The sequence below is a fragment of the Eschscholzia californica genome, unplaced genomic scaffold (assembly GCF_041429995.1).
Source record: "Eschscholzia californica isolate CP2 unplaced genomic scaffold, dmEscCali1.0.p SCAF_3, whole genome shotgun sequence".
Taxonomy (NCBI): domain Eukaryota; kingdom Viridiplantae; phylum Streptophyta; class Magnoliopsida; order Ranunculales; family Papaveraceae; genus Eschscholzia; species Eschscholzia californica.
Window position 1 is genome coordinate 33303045 of NW_028238420.1, and position 17015 is coordinate 33320059.

The window sequence follows — 17015 nt, forward strand, 5'->3', positions numbered from 1 at the left end:
AGGAGATTTATAAATAGAAATACAGAGATGGAAAGAGTAGAAGGTTGGATTCGATGAATAAATTAAGAGAAGGAGATTTCTGAGTATATTTCAGAAATTTAATTTGATATTTAGAGAGAAACTAATTCTAGAGAGAGAAAATGATGAAGTGAGCTCTCGGTAATACTAAGATTCGGTTGAAGATTTTATTCGAACAGAGGAGTTGTGATTGTAATCTTCTTCTACTTCTATATACAAGTTCGAACTGAGAATGGAAAGAGAAGGATTCGGTTAGGTTGGTGATATATTTGATTGAGAAGGAGATATTGAAAGATTGGAAGAGATTGGATTGAGAGAGCTGGGTATTTCGAATTTGGAATGAAGATAGGAAAGATTTCAAGTAGAGATATCTAGAGAGGGAGAGAGATTGATTTGGTGGGCTTCATCTCTTATATAAGAAGACAGAAAACAGAGTGAAAGATCATCTCGGTTAGGGGGGTCAAATCATCCTCTCTTAAGCTCACTTAAATCAGAATTATTAGAGAGAGAGAAAGATTAGACAGAGAAACCACCATCACCTATCCGTCTTCTTCTTCTTTTTCTTCTGTTTGTAATCTTTTAGTGAGAGAAAGAGTATTAAGAGAGAAAGAATTGTAGAGAGAGAGAGGTGGTCCTGTCTGTATCTTCTTTTTCTTATATGTTCTTAGTAAGAGAGAGAGAGAGAGAGAGAGAGAGAGAGAGAGAGAGAGAGAGAGAGAGAGAGAATCAGAAAGAACAGAGAGTTTGTATGGAGAGAGTGAAAAAGAAATTCAGAGAACAAAGAGATTTATTCATCATCACTTTGTCATTCTTCTTTAAGTTTTTGACAGAGAAAGAGATTACATTTATCTCTTCATCTATGAGCCTTAATTGATATTTACAGAGAAGTGTGAAACCATCTTCATCATCAACAAATCTCCTATTTGGTTTACTCTATCCTATCTTTCTTGTTATTTTGATGATTTGAGATGAGACTGCATTTGATGATTATGAGTAGTTAGTCTTTTATCTAGGGTGTTTGATGGAATCCATTATGTTATCTACTTTCTAGGTGTGTTTAAATTCTGAGTCGAGTAATCTTTTGGTTGTTCATGTCCTATTTGCATTTTCTTTCTTGAAAATTGATTAGTTCTTCATTATTCATGCTTCTAGAGTTGATATTTCATGCTTAGACTAAATCTTTGATGGATTATACTTCTTGGTTGATGCATAATAGTTGGGCAATGAATACATAAGAAAGTTGTGCATACATTATTAGTTTTTCTCACTTTAACGAAGACATCTTCTAGACTTTAGACCATTCATGTTTTAAAGCCTGAGTAATAAAAGTACTCGTTGACTCATTAGTTCACCTTTAGAGTTGCTCCGTGGATAGATTCTGAATCCTTAGATCATTCCCCCATTTGAGTTCATTTTCATTTTCGTTTTTATTCGTTTTAATATTTTATATATTTTATTTTAAAACCAAAATCAAAACCATTTTCAAAATCTTATTATTTCCTAGTTTTAGAATAAATTTAACTAGTCTCTGAGGAACGAACCGGACTTACCGGAATTATCACTTGACGCCCGTATACTTGCGGGTGGTGACCTAGTTAGGAAACTTTTTAGGCCCATCACAAACACCGTCACATTCTTGAAGTGGCACGATCTTTACGTCTTCAAGCTCATCTCCCTCTTTCCTTTTGGGGAGAATGCGTTCTAACCGCCGTCTATCTCATTAACAAGTTACCTACACCTATCCTTCATGGAAAATCACCTCATGAAGTCCTCATGGGTTCTCCTCCGAATCTTTCACACTTACGTGTATTCGGATGTCTTTGTTATGCCCGAATCCCTTTGGTCAAAACTAAGATGGATGCTCGCTCCTCCGCCGGCATCTTCCTTGGTTATCCAAATGGACAAAAGGGTTATCAAATTTACGATATCTCCACACGACGTATTTATATTTCGTGTGATGTGACTTTCTTTGAAAATCGATTTCCGATGACATCTACACCGGCGGTAAAACCCTCTATCTCGCGTCCGCCACCCTTCATCTCCATCGACGACGACGAAACGTTTGTCTTTCCGGCAAACGACAACATTAAATCAATCTCACCGCTGGACAGCAGCGGATTCACTGATGAATCTGCTGTTCCTGTTCCCGCGGGTCTGGATCCAACGCAGGGGTGCCTTCAGACACCCCTGATGGACCGACTTCAGGCCCTACTCGCGATGGACCGTCTTCCCCATCAGGGGTGCCTTCAACAGACCGTGATGGACACCCCGGTTCTGGTGTGCCTCCAGAACCGTCTGTCTCACCACCGAGCAACGACTCCTCATTGTTGAATCCTTCACCCGACGACCGGAGCTCCGACTCTGTCGTCGCCGATTCCGGCCGACCAGTTCGGTGTCGCCGCCCACCTAGTCATCTAGATGACTATGTGTGTTCCAATACAAATACTATAAAATATCCTCTTGAAAACTATTTTTCCATAAATTCGTTTTCCAATTCTCATCAACAATTTCTCTCTTCGGTTTTATCAACTACCGAACCAACCTCTTTCACTCAAGCAATGAAGTCTCCTCATTGGAAAGAGGCCATGGCCAAGGAAATCTCAGCCTTGGAAGAAAACAAAACCTGGACAATCACCAGTTTACCACCCGGCAAAAAGCCCATCGGTTGCAAATGGGTGTATAAAATTAAATTCAAATCTGATGGATCTATAGTGCGATATAAAGCCCGCCATGTAGCCAAAGGCTACACCCAAATCGAGGGGTTGGACTATAATGACACTTTTGCTCCAGTTGCTAAATTAGTAACCGTTCGTGTCCTTCTTTCTCTTGCCGCCATTAAAGGGTGGAGTCTCCATCAATTGGATGTAAATAACGCCTTCCTTCAAGGCGACCTTAATGAAGAAGTTTACATGAAATTACCCCCCGGTTTTTCATCTCAGGGGGAGTCTAAAGTATGTCGTCTTCTTAAATCCCTTTATGGTCTCAAACAGGCCTCTCGTCAATGGTTTTCAAAATTTTCCTCCGTTCTTATCGAACGTGGTTTTTCTCAGTCTAAAAGTGACTATTCTCTTTTCACTTTTCGATCTCACTCCACTCAAATCTATGTCCTTGTCTACGTAGACGATATAATTATCACGGGAAATAATGATCATGCTATCTCCCAGTTAAAAATATTTCTAAATAAAGCCTTTTCACTAAAAGATCTGGGCCGTCTACAGTACTTCCTCGATATCGAAGTATCTCGCTCATCACAAGGCATTTTTCTATGTCAAAGGAAATATGCTCTTGATATTTTGAAAGATTCTGGACTCACCGCTTCACGTCCTTCTGAGTTTCCCATGGAACAGAAACTCCGTCTCAGTCCCACCGACGGTACACCTTTACCTGATCCGTCAGTTTACCGTCGTCTCATCGGCAGATTACTTTACTTAACGGTTACACGGCCGGACATCACCTTCGCCGTAAACAACCTCAGTCAATTCATGCAAACACCTAGCCAAGTACACTTAGACGCAGCTCATCGCGTACTACGATACTTGAAGGGTACTCTTGATAAAGGAGTCTTCTTATCCGCAGACAGCTCTCTCCATATTACAGGATACTGTGATTCAGATTGGGCTGGCTGCCCTTCAACCCGTAGATCCACTACTGGATACTTCACAATGTTAGGGTCCAGCCCTCTCTCCTGGAAATCAAAGAAGCAACCCACAGTTGCCAAATCTTTGGCAGAAGCAGAATATCGAGCTTTAGCCATCCTCACATGCGAATTACAATGGCTCAAGTATTTACTACTTGATTTTGGAATCGACCACTCTGACCCGATGACAGTTTACTGTGACAATCGGGCCGCTCTCCACATTGCTGATAATCCCGTCTTCCATGAACGTACAAAACACATTGAGATAGATTGCCACATCGTTCGTGAAAAGATTAAAGACAACGTCATTGCCACACGCTTCACCAGTACAGAAAATCAGTTAGCGGATATCTTCACTAAGCCACTTGGGGCAGAACCGTTCAAGAACATAATTGGCAAGTTAGGCGTTACTTCCATTCCCGCTCTAACTTGAGGGGGAGTGTTGGAAGGTCCACTCCACTCGGCCAAACCGAGTGGACTTGGTCCAAATAGGAATCCTACTACAACTAGGATTCCTTAGATATTAGGATTATAGTTTAGATTAGTTTAGATAAGTTTTGATATCTTAAAACTCTATCATGTAAAACCTATATATACTCATACCAAGACATATTGTAATACAAGTTGTAGTGTTAATAAACAAGGTATTTACCTATCTCTCTCTCTCTCTCACACGATCAACAGCTCACCAATCTTCATCTCTCGGTTTCACCCGAGATCATCATCAATTATCCTCGGTTATAACCGAGAGCTCCATCCTTCTCTCTCGGTTATACCCGAGCATCCATATCATCACTCTCGGCTTCACCCGAGAGTTGTCACCTATCCTCTCGGTTATAGCCGAGACCAACATCCATTCTCCCTCTCTCTCGGTTATCAACCGAGACGATCATCTTCTTCACCTCCACTCGGTTATACTCGAGTGTGTTCATCATTCAAAGGTTTAACCTTTTCACAGTCTGAGCTGATGGGTTTGAAGGTGAATTTCAATAAATCCTCCGTCATCTCTATAACCGAATTGGATACTGATACTGGATTTTTAATATGTTTGGTCAATGTCGGTATTGTTCTCTGCCTATCACCTATGTGGGCATGCCACTCCATTTGGACTGATAATAAAACTCTATGATAGCTTTCTCCAGCTCCATGGAAACTGTCTAGATCTAAGCAATCATCTGTTTCAGCAATGGTGACCACTGAAGGGGATGTTTGCAGTTGGAATTTCAATTTTTCTCGGCATTTCGGTAGCGCAGGTGCCAATACTCATAGAGGAATATCGGGGACCCACTGGTCTTGTACATAGAAACGGATTCACTTATTGGGCGCGTAAACACCAACGAGGGCTATTCAATTCAGTCGGTTCAACCTATAATTTGTTGCAAGGCATTGATGAAAGAGAAATTTGGTCAAAACTCCGTATAAATTTTTTGTTTATGTGAAAAATGATCAGTCAACTTTTTTTAGGCTTCAACTCCCTAAGTACATTTTTGATTTGCACTAACTTGCAACAATTTTGCAGCACCTTGCGACAACTTTGCAACACCTTCCAACAACTTTACAACATCTTACAATAGCTTTGCACAAGCTTTGCAGCATCTTGTGACAGTTTTTCAACACCTTGCGACACCTTTGCAAAAAATATATTTTTTTAACCACATGAAATACAAATATTTGAATTTTTAACTAAAAGAATATATTTTTTTGATTTTTAACTAAATCCAGTCGGTCAATAAATCTTTCAATTATAGGATAGAGGGGAAGTCGATTGGACACGTACATGCTCGCTCCTCGACAGTAAGGTCTCTTTGGAATTATTTTACGTTGTTTTTACAAGGGTTACGAATTAATAGTTGATGTTGCGATTCATTCGTGGTTGAAAAGCTGATAATTGGAGTATGATGTATGAATTTCAGTTTAGTGTTACCATTTACGATCTGATGGACTATATGGAAGGAGAGAAATAATTGAGCTTTTTGGGGCACATAGACAAACTTCCTTCAATGATTGCGAAGCGCAATTGATCAAATAAAGTAAAATAAAAGAGAAATAAAAATAAAAAGAATTGTTAATTAGTTTGACGCTCTCCGTTCTTGATAGATATATTTTTCCTTTTTACCCTTCAAATATTTTTCTATACATCAACAAAACAAACTTTTAACAAAGGTAACCGTATTTAGATTGAATAAAGAAATAAGTAAATAATAACAAAATAACTAATTAATTCCTAAGTTCCATCAATGTTATCATGGTGATAGGGTGTGGCTTCCTTGACTGATGGTGAAGCTCAAGTTTTCCCTCCCACATATCATTAGCATCTCAATTCATTAATTTTCCGACAGCTTGTTACATCTGCATCATTTATGACACCTTTTTTTTAGATCTGTAATTTACTGTGTTTTGTTAGAAATTTCAGTAGGCTAATCCAAATGATTTGGCCTCTGATCTTCTCATTATTCTTAACCTCTTGCACGATCCAGTAAACATAGTCCATGGCACATCACCAACAAGCATCCAATCCCCTTCCTTGTCTGCATAAATCGGAATAAAATCTGAGTCGTCGTTTGATGAGTCTTGCTTTCCGATGCGACCAGAACAATCAAAGAGCTTCTCCAAGGCAAGGACAAGATCCAAAAACGTATTATGAACATTAAGATCGATTTTTCGTAGGTATGCTGCACCATCCATGGAAACCTTTACGTACATATGGTCCATTTTATTTTGATGAACAACATTTGGGGCGTTCTTCCTTCTGTAAGAACAAACTGGTGGCCACCCAACAACTTGAGTCTTGTTACGATGTTTCGGCTCATCGTCTGTAGTCATTGTTGATGTCGAGCTGTTTTCGTTATCGTTTATTTGAGAAAATACCCTTTTCTTATCATTTTTCTTCATGGAAGGACAAGCACTAGGAAGACCCAACTTCAACTCTGTCATGATATCAATCCCTAGACCATGTTTTGCCATTTCTCTATTGAAACTAGGGGTTGAGAATTTGAGATAGAGAAATTTGAATTTCTTTTAGGGTTTGTGATGATGAATGTTATGAGGTTTGAAGATAAACAGCTAGGTTTTATATATATATATATAAAGGGAGGAAAGAAGGAACATGGTGGTGGGTGCCATTACAGGTGCTATAGTGATTATTGGTCTGTGGTTTGAGTGACAAAATGAGTGGTGTATTATGGAGAGGTTGGATACAAAGACAGATCCCATACGGCTGTTGGACGATTCGATTCTTGGCCTGGTTGGCCTTAGTCCGGACCACCTAATATTTGTATCCCAAACACTACATGTGGCTTTACATGGTCAATGGGCCCATTCATTAAATTTTCCTTTTGAATAACTAAACAACTTAGCATGAGAATTTTGGTGTTTAAAGTCCTAAAAGAGGGAAAATAATTAGCTATGTATTCACTCATAAACCAATATGTACCCTAAGTCTAAAGTCGAAAAAGAGGGGAAATAATTAGCTCTATATTCACTCATAAACCAATACGTACCCTAAGTGCGAAATTCACTCATAAACCAATACGTACCCTAAGTGCGAAATAAAACTTGAAATAAGAATTAAGTCTAAAAATATATTTTTGTACTTTAAGTCTGAAACCATTTTCTTCCTCCCAAACCCTTATAAATATACGGTAGCTCCTTAGAAACCTTAAGGGTCCGTTTGATACGTTAGAAAAGCTGAGTAAGAAAATCCTATTTTTTCTAATGGGTAAGAAAGTCAACTTTTGTAAGTAAGAAATAATGTTTGTAGCTGTTTGATAGAGTTGTGGGAAATTCGGAGTGCCTTTAGAAAGTAATTTAAAAAGCATTAGTTTTTTGGGTCATCCAACCCATAACAATATATACTCTTGTTTTATTAACCAAGTAACTAGAGGTGCCTTTAAAATTCGAGACCATCTTCTCTAAAAACCCTAATCATCCCTTATCTATCAAGAAGTCAGTACAAAAAACCATCTTCTCCAAGAACCCTAATCATCCCTTATCTATCAAGAAGTCAGTACTAAAAACCAATTTGTTCCCATGTTCTTCTCAAATCCTAATAGATAAAATTTCTAGTGAACTCAAACTGATCGATTGCAAATATAACAAGGTTTATAACATTAATTCTGCAGATAAATAGAAGAAATTAAGAAACATAAATACATGTAGAGAAGGTGGGAATTGAAGGGGAAAGATCTAACCATTCTTTCATGGTTCTGAAGTTTTCCTACTACTTTTTTAGCCACTATTCAGTACCAAAAGGTTTTAGAGTTTTGTGAAGATGAAATTTCTAGGTTTCTTTGGTTCTTATAGGAAGAGGTGAAAAAACCATCGGTTCTTCAACAAGATTGCTTTTTATTTCTGGTTCCTTCGTTTATTTTTTCTCCAACTCTTCACTGAATTTTAAGAATCAACCTTGGATTCAAACCCATCATCATCGTCAACATCCCAACCTTAATTCATCATCTTCAAGCTTGAATCACCATCATTATCCTTCTATCAACATGCGAGCTGTAGTGAGAGAGAAAAACGAAGAGAAGCGAGAGTTAGAGAGGAAGTTACGAAAGGCGAGAGAGAAGTCACGGGAGGAGGAAAGAGAGCGTGTTTATGTGAGTGGAAAATGGGTTTTCCCAACTATTTTGTGGGAAAAGAAATTAGCCCTTTTGCCAACTCTTTTTTCTAATGAGAAATCGATTTTCTTACTCACTTGGCTCTACCAAACAGAAAAAATTTCACTTTCTCGAGAAAACGACTTTCTCAGCCACCTTTTCTCACTATCAAACGGACCCTTAAGGTTTCTTAGAGATGTGTTTATGTTGAGTTAAGAAAACCAAATTCATTTTGTTCCACCCAAACCTCTTTCTTTTTCCATTTTCATATCAAAAGCACTGAGACTCAAATTCCATTTAAACCCGAACCACAAAAACCGAAAATCAGAGGACTCTTTCTCTTCATTAAGGTTCGTCTATGTCAATCTTTTCTTAAGTTTGTTCTTTAACAATGACTTATTCTTTAGTATTTTTTATTTATTTGAATGGTCAGCATGCTTCGAACCCTTTACCTCTAAGATGGATGATTATACCTCTTACCACTCCAACCAAGAGTTGTGGGCAATTTTCAGTATATTTTTTTTTTATTGAGCTTTGGTTCATTGTTCTTTGGATAATGGTTTAATTTTCAACACTGGTAATTGTTCTACTTCTTCTTTTGGTTTTCTTGTCATCTCCAATAATGCTTTTGATTTATCTTTTACTTTTCGATTCAACTAAACCTTCTATCAAAAGTTCAACATCAATCTTTTTCCTAAAAAAAAATTCACAAATACTCTTCAATCATTCCACTCCCTATAATCTGGTTTTCATGATTAGGAAAATTTGTTCGGAAAAGAATATATTTCTGCAAAAAATTTGTATATTTTCCTAGCATTTACTTGATTATAACATTATATTCACATTTTGTAGTTTTCAGGTTTACTCAGACTACGTTGCATAGAAAAAGTAATCATTTCTTTTTCTTTTTTTTTTTTTGTTGAGAAATGTAATCATTTCTTTGTATTGTCGTTTTCGTATAGTTCCATGAATTACAAACCCTTTTTTGAACACTAATGTATTTTACAATATTACACGTCAAATTGTGGGTCGTGTGTGATTTTGTACATGGACAAACTTGTGGTCGAATCCAACTCTAAACAGCTTACACGAGATGTTTGCCAAAGATTGAACAATACAAGCGTAAAGGGAGAGGGTTGACTTAAGTTGGTGGCTACTTAGATGAATCAAAAGATAAAGGGTTATTTCCCTAATGGCCCCCAACTTTGTGACCAGCTTCCCGCCTGGCCCCTACTTTACGAGAAATACCCATATGGCCCCCTATTTCCGTTAATTTTCCGTCACTCTCTCTCCTCCATCTCTTTTTCTCTCTCTGCCATGTCACGCCACATCATCTGTTACGCCACTTCATCACCTTCTCCGGCAAGGTCGCCGGCCGGCCAAATTTCCGGCCGGCGACCTTCAAACTAAAAAAAAAATAAATAGGGGGCCATATGGGTATTTCTCGTAAAGTAGGGGGCCAGGCGGGAAGCTGGTCACAAAGTTAGGGGCCATTAGGGAAATAACCCAAAGATAAATGAGAAAAAAAAAAACTACTTAGGTTATTGATTGTTTTAATAAATTATATTGTAACAAATACTACGTAAATTTAATTACTTAAGTTTTAGTATAGACTGAAACACATTTAAGACAATGAAAGTTAATGAAAAGTGCCAGAAGATATCAAGACAAAGTTTTGAACACCATAAATATGTGAACAAAACTTTTCTAACTCTAGTAGTATTTTTTGAATTTTCTACGAAAAATCCCCAAGATTAACTATTACCTAAAACCGTACACATAAACCCTACACCATATGTTACAAATATTAGGAGGATGCCTTTAAGGAGCTCCATATACACATCAGAGAGAAAAAATCAAGTTATTCTCTAGTGTTAATGTTTGACCAAAATGCTTGAAGCACCAAAACTGTGTAACATAACTTTTCGAACTTTAACAGCATGTTTGAGTATCTACAGAAAATTAGCAAGGTACACTGTAACCTAAAATGATATACATAAATCATAGACCCTAAGCCAAAAACATAGACCCTAAGCCACAAACTCTGAGGGAAATATCTTTAAGTACCTACGTGTATACAAAATATGTGGACAGAGTTTTTCGAACTTTAGCACCATTATTGAGTTCGAGAGAAAATCAACAAGAGGAAACTATGACCTACAACCGTTGAAAGTACCTTTTTTCTTGAATTGTTCAGCGTGTCTCGAACCCTTGACCTCGAGGGTGGAAGATTATACCTCTTACCACTCCAACCGTTGAAAGTACCTTGATACATAAAGAAGTGAGTAAAGTCGTTAAAAAACAAAAAAGTAGAATAAAAAAAACTAAAAAAATGCGTAGAGAAATATATAAAACTGAAATAGAAAAAGTTAATTTCATACAAATACAAATAGAGGAAATGCTAAAAATAATTAGCAAAATACTTCACAGTAGGTACAAAATGCTGCAAATATTTAACGAGTGCTCCAAACACATCCTTAACTCTAAATCGTGGACTACGTGGGTGAAATTAGGACCTGTGACTTTCTCTTGTTTATTTTTAGTTCAAGGTAAGAAGCAGTCGAACTTTTTTTTAAATTTCTTGAATTTATTTGGAGTGCATAAAATGTTGTCGTAGGTAGCTGTCAAATTTTACGCAAAACGCTTATAAGTTTTAAAGCCGCCTCCACCAAACACATTTGAGAGGAAGTTTGTGAGAGAGGGATGCTCCTTTAACAATTCCAGCGGCGCCTATAAAACTCCTCTCTCATGAATATTTCAGCCCCAGACCAAACTCCACGACTTTCAGTTGTGAAATCTGTCTATGTTAACTTCCCGACTTCCACGGAGAATCGGTACTAAAATAAAAACTCTGTCCAGCAAAAACTAGATTATGACAAAAATAAAACAATCAAAACATAAAGAAAGATATCAACCTTAAACAATAATACTTCAAAATGAAAGCGAAGCAAAAACATTTAGGGTTGGTCACCAAAAATATGAAGCTTAAAATCAATCCAACAAATGAGAAGACCGACCCAAAATTGGGAGTCCATCTTTCATCTTTGAACAAAACCCGTGAACAAAAACCGTAACGATAAAGATTCTAAGGCAATTAAGCAAGTACACATGGATTGCACTATAATAATGAACGTCAAGCAAACACCGGATGAAATCATAGAAGATTTCCGATTTCTCAGAGAAAAGGTAACCCCCAAGGATTGAGAGAGTGAGACATTCAAGATAGATAAAGAAGATGAACTTGGTCCGATTGGAGCTAAACTCCATTGATGAAGAAGAGGAGAGAGATTTCTACTTCACACATGGATTACAAAATCCAGCCACATTTTCTCCCCTCAAACTCAGTCAAACAAGTAAGAAAGAAAGCAGAAGGGAAAGGTTAAAGAGGAAAGCTCAAAAAACAAAATCCAACTCCCCTTGGAATCAAGGTGAACTGGATCCCCTCTAAATCCGATTTTAGACTTCATTTTTGGAGAATATTTTTAATGTCTCGCAATATTTTGAATATCTCAAAACCACAACCAAAATTAGGGGGTGCTTTGGCCTATCTAAAACTAGTGATGTGTTTTTCGAAAACACCCCTTAATTGACCCAATTTTCTTTATAACACTTTTGAGCAGGGTGTTATTTATAGAGCTATTAAGTATCACAACTAGGCGAATTTGGGCCGGTGCTATTTACTCATATTTCCCATTTGCTAAGGAAGAAACCAATGATTAGGGAAAAAAAATATCACAACTAGGCGAATTAGGGCCGGTGCTATTTATATAGCTTTAAGTGTTATTTAGAGGGTTGGCTATTTGTAAATACATTTTTTGCTATTTACAAAGAGTTTGACTTTATCACAACTTATTAAGTATTTAGAATGAGACCCCTATTTTACAGATAGGTCCTTCCCTCCATCTAAAACCCTTACTCTTCCCTCCGCAAATTCTTAAAGTCATTCTTTCAATTTTTATCTTAATGTGTTAGGATTTCAAGGCTTTTTAGGTAGTTTTTCAAGAAATCTTGTTATAGATTTCTCTTGATTCATATATACTCATGGAAGTAGATTTTTTTTTAACTCTTTAGGTAGTTTTCAAAGAAATCTTGTCATAGAAGAAATGAGATTTTGTTGTCATATTTATTGTTGGTTCTAGCCGAAAATTTCGATTTAAAATCGGTGGTTCCTATCGAAAATCCCTCTTCTTTTTGTTACCGTATTTTTCTTATAGTTTTTGTTGGTTCTGGCCGAAAATTTCGATTTTATATATATATTCTTTTCAGTTTGATCCTTGTTAAAATTTGATTTTAGTCCCTACGTGCTCTGTAATTAACAAAATCTTATTTACAGAGAAAGTGAAAAGATTCCATCTTATGTGCACTCTAAATAGCCAAAGTAGCTGTGTAAATAGTTTTGGCCGCGAATTTGAGTGGAACTATTGGACTGTTGACACAGATATCCTCTCTTCCGCTCTACTACTTCCTCTCTCGTTCATTTGACCGAAGGAAACGTGTAACCCCATAGAAAACATAAATACAGGAAAACACTAATTACACAGGCTTCCAAAAGGAAACTACAGTAGAAACATATAGGAAAAAAAAAAGAGAATGACATCTTTGAGGGACAGAAGATTTTTACACAAGATATTTGAGACACATAGAGGGAAGATGCTTGTTACTGCTGAAATGCCAGATTTGGTGACAGCAATATTTGTGGTACTGGTGGTGCTGATGGTGGTGGTGCCGGTGGTGGTGGTAGATTACTACCTACGAGCTCTCAGCCGGAATCCTACCCACATCCCAATTGTTGTTTGCGTTTCTAGGCCTCCACTCAGTTCTTCCTCTTACAATCTCACTCCCGTTTTCGAGTCGGAGCATGTGCTCACACTCAATCCCTCCAATGTCCGAGTACGAACCACCACCGCCACTGCTAGCATCACCCTTGACAGTGGTGAGCGACTTGAGAACACTGTCCTTCCTGCACTCTTTCCTATACTCAAGCGTCATTCTGAAAAGCTCGTGAGTTTCTAAAATCGCAGGAGGAGCGTTCTGCAACAAATTAGAAGCTGATAAGTTATTCTTATAAACATGGTTATTGATGATATAACAAACATAGCAATAAGTCTATCTCTTGCCACAAATATGGAAACAAGAAAGTATAACAACAAGAGTAAAAGATCAAGAGCACGTAAAATAGTTTTGGTTCTACATGTGATGGTTTGGGATTTTCATTTATTGCAACACGGCTGAAGCTTCAAGTGGCATAATCTGCAGTCTTTCGTAGTTGAGAAACTGTTGGATCCATCTATTAGAGAGTTTTCCAAATCTGGCACATTGAGCATGAAAAGGTTTATACGGTTACTATTATCTTTCTGCATCTAGAATCGATGTGGTTAGGCTCATGAATAACCCCGAGATTGAGTCGAGTTTGTGAATCAAGGAAATCGACAAGTACTCATGTATTGCCGCCACAAGGCCTGCTTGAGGCGCTCGCCTCACATTTTCGTTCATTAAATTATTACATCATTACACTATGGTCCTTACACTTTTATGTGCTAATATACCAAGATTTGATGGTCCTTACAGTTTTATGGTCCTTAGAGTTTAAAAAATATACCAACATGTAAAAAAAATAGCACATCACTGATACAACTATCCAAACATCCAAAGCTACAACATACTAAAATGTAGTTCGACACACATAATTAGATATCTCGAACTAATAAAAAAACTACACGATTTCGTCATTGAGCATTCAGAGTTGTCTGTCAATGCATTGAACATAGTAAAAAACTATAATGCAACATCTGTTTTGAGTTAAGCACCAAAATATCAGTTGTATTGGAAACTATGACTTTCATTATCTAATGAATTACTAGGTTACTCATTTAGGATGTTATGTTTTGTGGTGTTATAGATCCCCTTCCCTGCCAATTAATTGTAGCAGCCATCTAAAGCAATAAGCAAGCAATCATATTTGTAGCTAAATATTAATAGCAAATTTCGAGGAAAAGGAAAGGGAAAGTTACTTCACAAGCATATCTACCTCAATAATCCATCCAATGTATTTTACATTATTTACATGTTGATTGATATCCAAGTCAGTCCATTTTGGCTGCAATTCGGAGAATAGATCATTAACATACATAAATAAGAGGTTAAAGTAGTAGTAGTTGAAAATAAAATAAGCTATCATATTCCTCCAGATCATACTTACAGTTAAGCCAGTTTGGACAAAATCTGCTGTGTCGTCATCCAGCTTCGGCAGCTTCCTGCTATCCTCGTCCAGAATCGGAGCACAGTCCAGAAAATAAGGTTCTATTTCAGCTCTAACTTCATCTGGTATTTTAGACAATTTCCTCGTTTCCTTATTCATCATCACACACACACTGCATTTAGATCATGACATTCAGAAAATGCGAATGGATGTTTAAAGGGATACGGAGTTTGAAATAAAATAAAGATCCAGAGATGTGATCTAAGTGATGTATTGTTCATGCCTGCATTTATAAAATCTTGATTTATTTCAGAAATATAGTAAGAGATGTAATAAGAACCCACAGTCATTTCCTATTATTTTTGCAAGGTTTAACTACAAACCAACCTCGTAGCTCGTGTGAGTGTTTCACCAGTATTGGAGTCACGAATAAGCCAATCACGTCGCAAACCATTTTTTCCCGCCCCACTAACCCAAGTATCCACTTGAACGACATCTCCCCTAGCAAGACAAATATGATGTATGATCAGCTTTATCCACTGAACCTCAAACAAATAGCTTCAAAACGGTATACAGAGGTCCTCATAAGAAAAATGGATGAAAAGCTACATATAGCTCATAGTGTTATCAATAAAAATATTAAGGTTCCTTAAACAGAATTTAGAACCAGCTTAGAGGCTTATGGAAAGAACAAATACTTGGAGAAGGAAACGTCATATCGCCCTCGGTTAAGGTACACGGGTGGCTTACCAAGAGGGGTAACGATCCACAAGCACTTGCATCTTTGCGACCACCCAAATTAGATTTCTCTTCGCCATTTCTGGCGTCGAACCAAATCCATCATCTAGCAGTCCTGCACTCTTAGCATGATTAAGAGCTGTTTCCTGTATATAATAAACCAACAAAAAATGTTACAAGCATGTTTCATTTTTACCCTTTTTCTCTTCATTTAGAAAAGTTCTCCCCCAATCATGAAGAAAAAGTTGCTTATAGAAAGAAATATGGCAAGAAAGGTAAATATGTGTTCATGCCTGCAAATGATTCATTAACGTTCCTATAGATGTTGTTCGATCAGCACCTATCTCATATGACCTAATCGAGAAGTTTTGACTAAAAACAAACCCATCCTGAACTATCTGCCCCAGCCCAAACGGGTCTACAAGCATGTCCGGCCGTCTTGGCTTCCAATCAAGAAGTGTCCATTGCTTCTCAGCTGCCAAAAACATTGCCGTAATAGCAGTTAAAAGTACACTCCAATCAGGCAATTGATTGATGAATGTTCTTTGTTGAGGCGACGATCCATCCTCTTCTCTCTTCGAAATTCCTGAAGATGCCTTATAACTAACTGCAGAGCCATTGACCTTTGGAGGTGCATGAGCATTCACCTTAACCTTCAAACCTCCAGAGGAAGCGGGTTTTGAGGGGTTAAGTCCTCTAGTATCCAAACTTTCTGGTCCTCCTCCAAGCATCATTGAAGCCTTCATCGGAGGTTGCGAAGTGGTAGAAAAAAATGCCGAAGCGGCAGCAGTAGCAACCATGATGAGAAGAATTAGGGTACCAAATGATCAGTTAAAGAGTATCACCCAGGTTCACAAAACTGGCCCTGGTTTATCACCACTGAAAACATTAAGCTATAATAGTTGCAGAATAATTCTAATTCTAAAAATTATAAGACCAAATGAAAGAAATATTTTCATTATCATTAAGAAATTATGTTATAAAGAGAAATTCTCCCCAAAAACAATGTTCTCTAAATCAACTTTTTTCGAAAACAAATATATATATATGAATCAATCAATGCCCTATCAAATTAAAATTGATAATCAATCAAAAGGGTTAAAAAAAATCACAACTTTCATGAGGAAAAGTACTAGATCTATAACTTAAAGTCCATAACCTCAAACATACACATAATTCTCGATCTTTAAGAACAAATCAATTCAACAATCAATCATTACGAAAACGTAATGATAAAAAAAAACTTCTATAAACCCGACAAAAAAAAACAAACTTCGGATAAGAAAATGAGAGTAATGGCAATACCTCCTTAATGAAACAGATCGAGAAAGAAATTTGTATGTCCCTGTTTTTAGGGTTCCGAAATGTTTCGATTTTTCAGGTTGCTAGGGGTCTCAGGAGTGTTGCAGAGAAGAGAGAGAGAGAGAGAGAGAGAGAGAGAGAGAGAGAGAAAAAAAAAAAGAGAACTTTTTAGAGGGCGCCAGCTGTTTGTTGTGTGGATGGTTTAGAAGTATTTGGCTGGCAGTCCAGAACGTTCAATTTATAGTATCTGTCTGGACAGCCAGCCAGCCCTCTCCCGCTTCTACTACTCCTTTCATATGGTTTACACCAAAACTAACGGTTCTTTTAGATAACTGTCTTTTTCTTTCCAAACTACATGGACAATCATACATCTTATCCACCAATTAAAAATAGTTTTTCTAACCAATAACGGGTAGCCTTATAAGTGCATCTACTTCGTAATGTGGAGGTCTCAAATCCAATTATATGGAAGTGTATATCCAAGAATATTGAACTTCAGTATAAATAAAATAGTTTTTGTAAA

General features: G+C 37.2%; 1 protein-coding gene and 1 pseudogene across 4 annotated transcripts; both read right to left on the reverse strand.

Moving 5' to 3' along the window:
- Positions 1–5745: 5745 nt before the first annotated feature.
- On the reverse strand, positions 5746–6719 carry LOC147549682 (auxin-induced protein AUX22 pseudogene; annotated as a pseudogene).
- A 6030-nt stretch (positions 6720–12749) lies between these two features.
- Positions 12750–16924, reverse strand: LOC147549683 (palmitoyl-acyl carrier protein thioesterase, chloroplastic-like). 4 transcript variants are annotated; one of them, XM_086665940.1, is made up of 7 exons: positions 16496–16924; positions 15484–16055; positions 15203–15336; positions 14840–14953; positions 14453–14624; positions 14282–14350; positions 12750–13284 (listed from the first exon to the last, which is right to left on the reverse strand). In XM_086665940.1, the coding sequence occupies exons 2-7, from the start codon at positions 15988–15990 to the stop codon at positions 13003–13005; spliced, it is 1278 nt and encodes a 425-aa protein (XP_086522066.1). In that variant the 5' UTR covers positions 15991–16055; positions 16496–16924; the 3' UTR covers positions 12750–13002. The 4 variants fall into 4 exon arrangements, with proteins under 4 accessions (XP_086522066.1, XP_086522068.1, XP_086522064.1 ...); XM_086665942.1 differs by having other exon boundaries at positions 15484–16069; positions 16496–16757; XM_086665938.1 differs by having other exon boundaries at positions 14282–14624.
- Positions 16925–17015: the final 91 nt, after the last annotated feature.

Coding starts and splice junctions, on each gene's coding strand:
- LOC147549683 (XM_086665938.1), bottom strand. CDS start 15,990: ATGGTTGCTACTGCTGCCGCTTCGGCATTTTTTTCTACCACTTCGCAA. Junction 15,337..15,483: donor CGTTAATGAATCATTTGCAG/GCATGAACACAT, acceptor TATTATATACAG/GAAACAGCTCTTAATCATGC. Junction 14,625..14,839: donor ACACTCACACGAGCTACGAG/GTTGGTTTGTAG, acceptor ATCTAAATGCAG/TGTGTGTGTGATGATGAATA.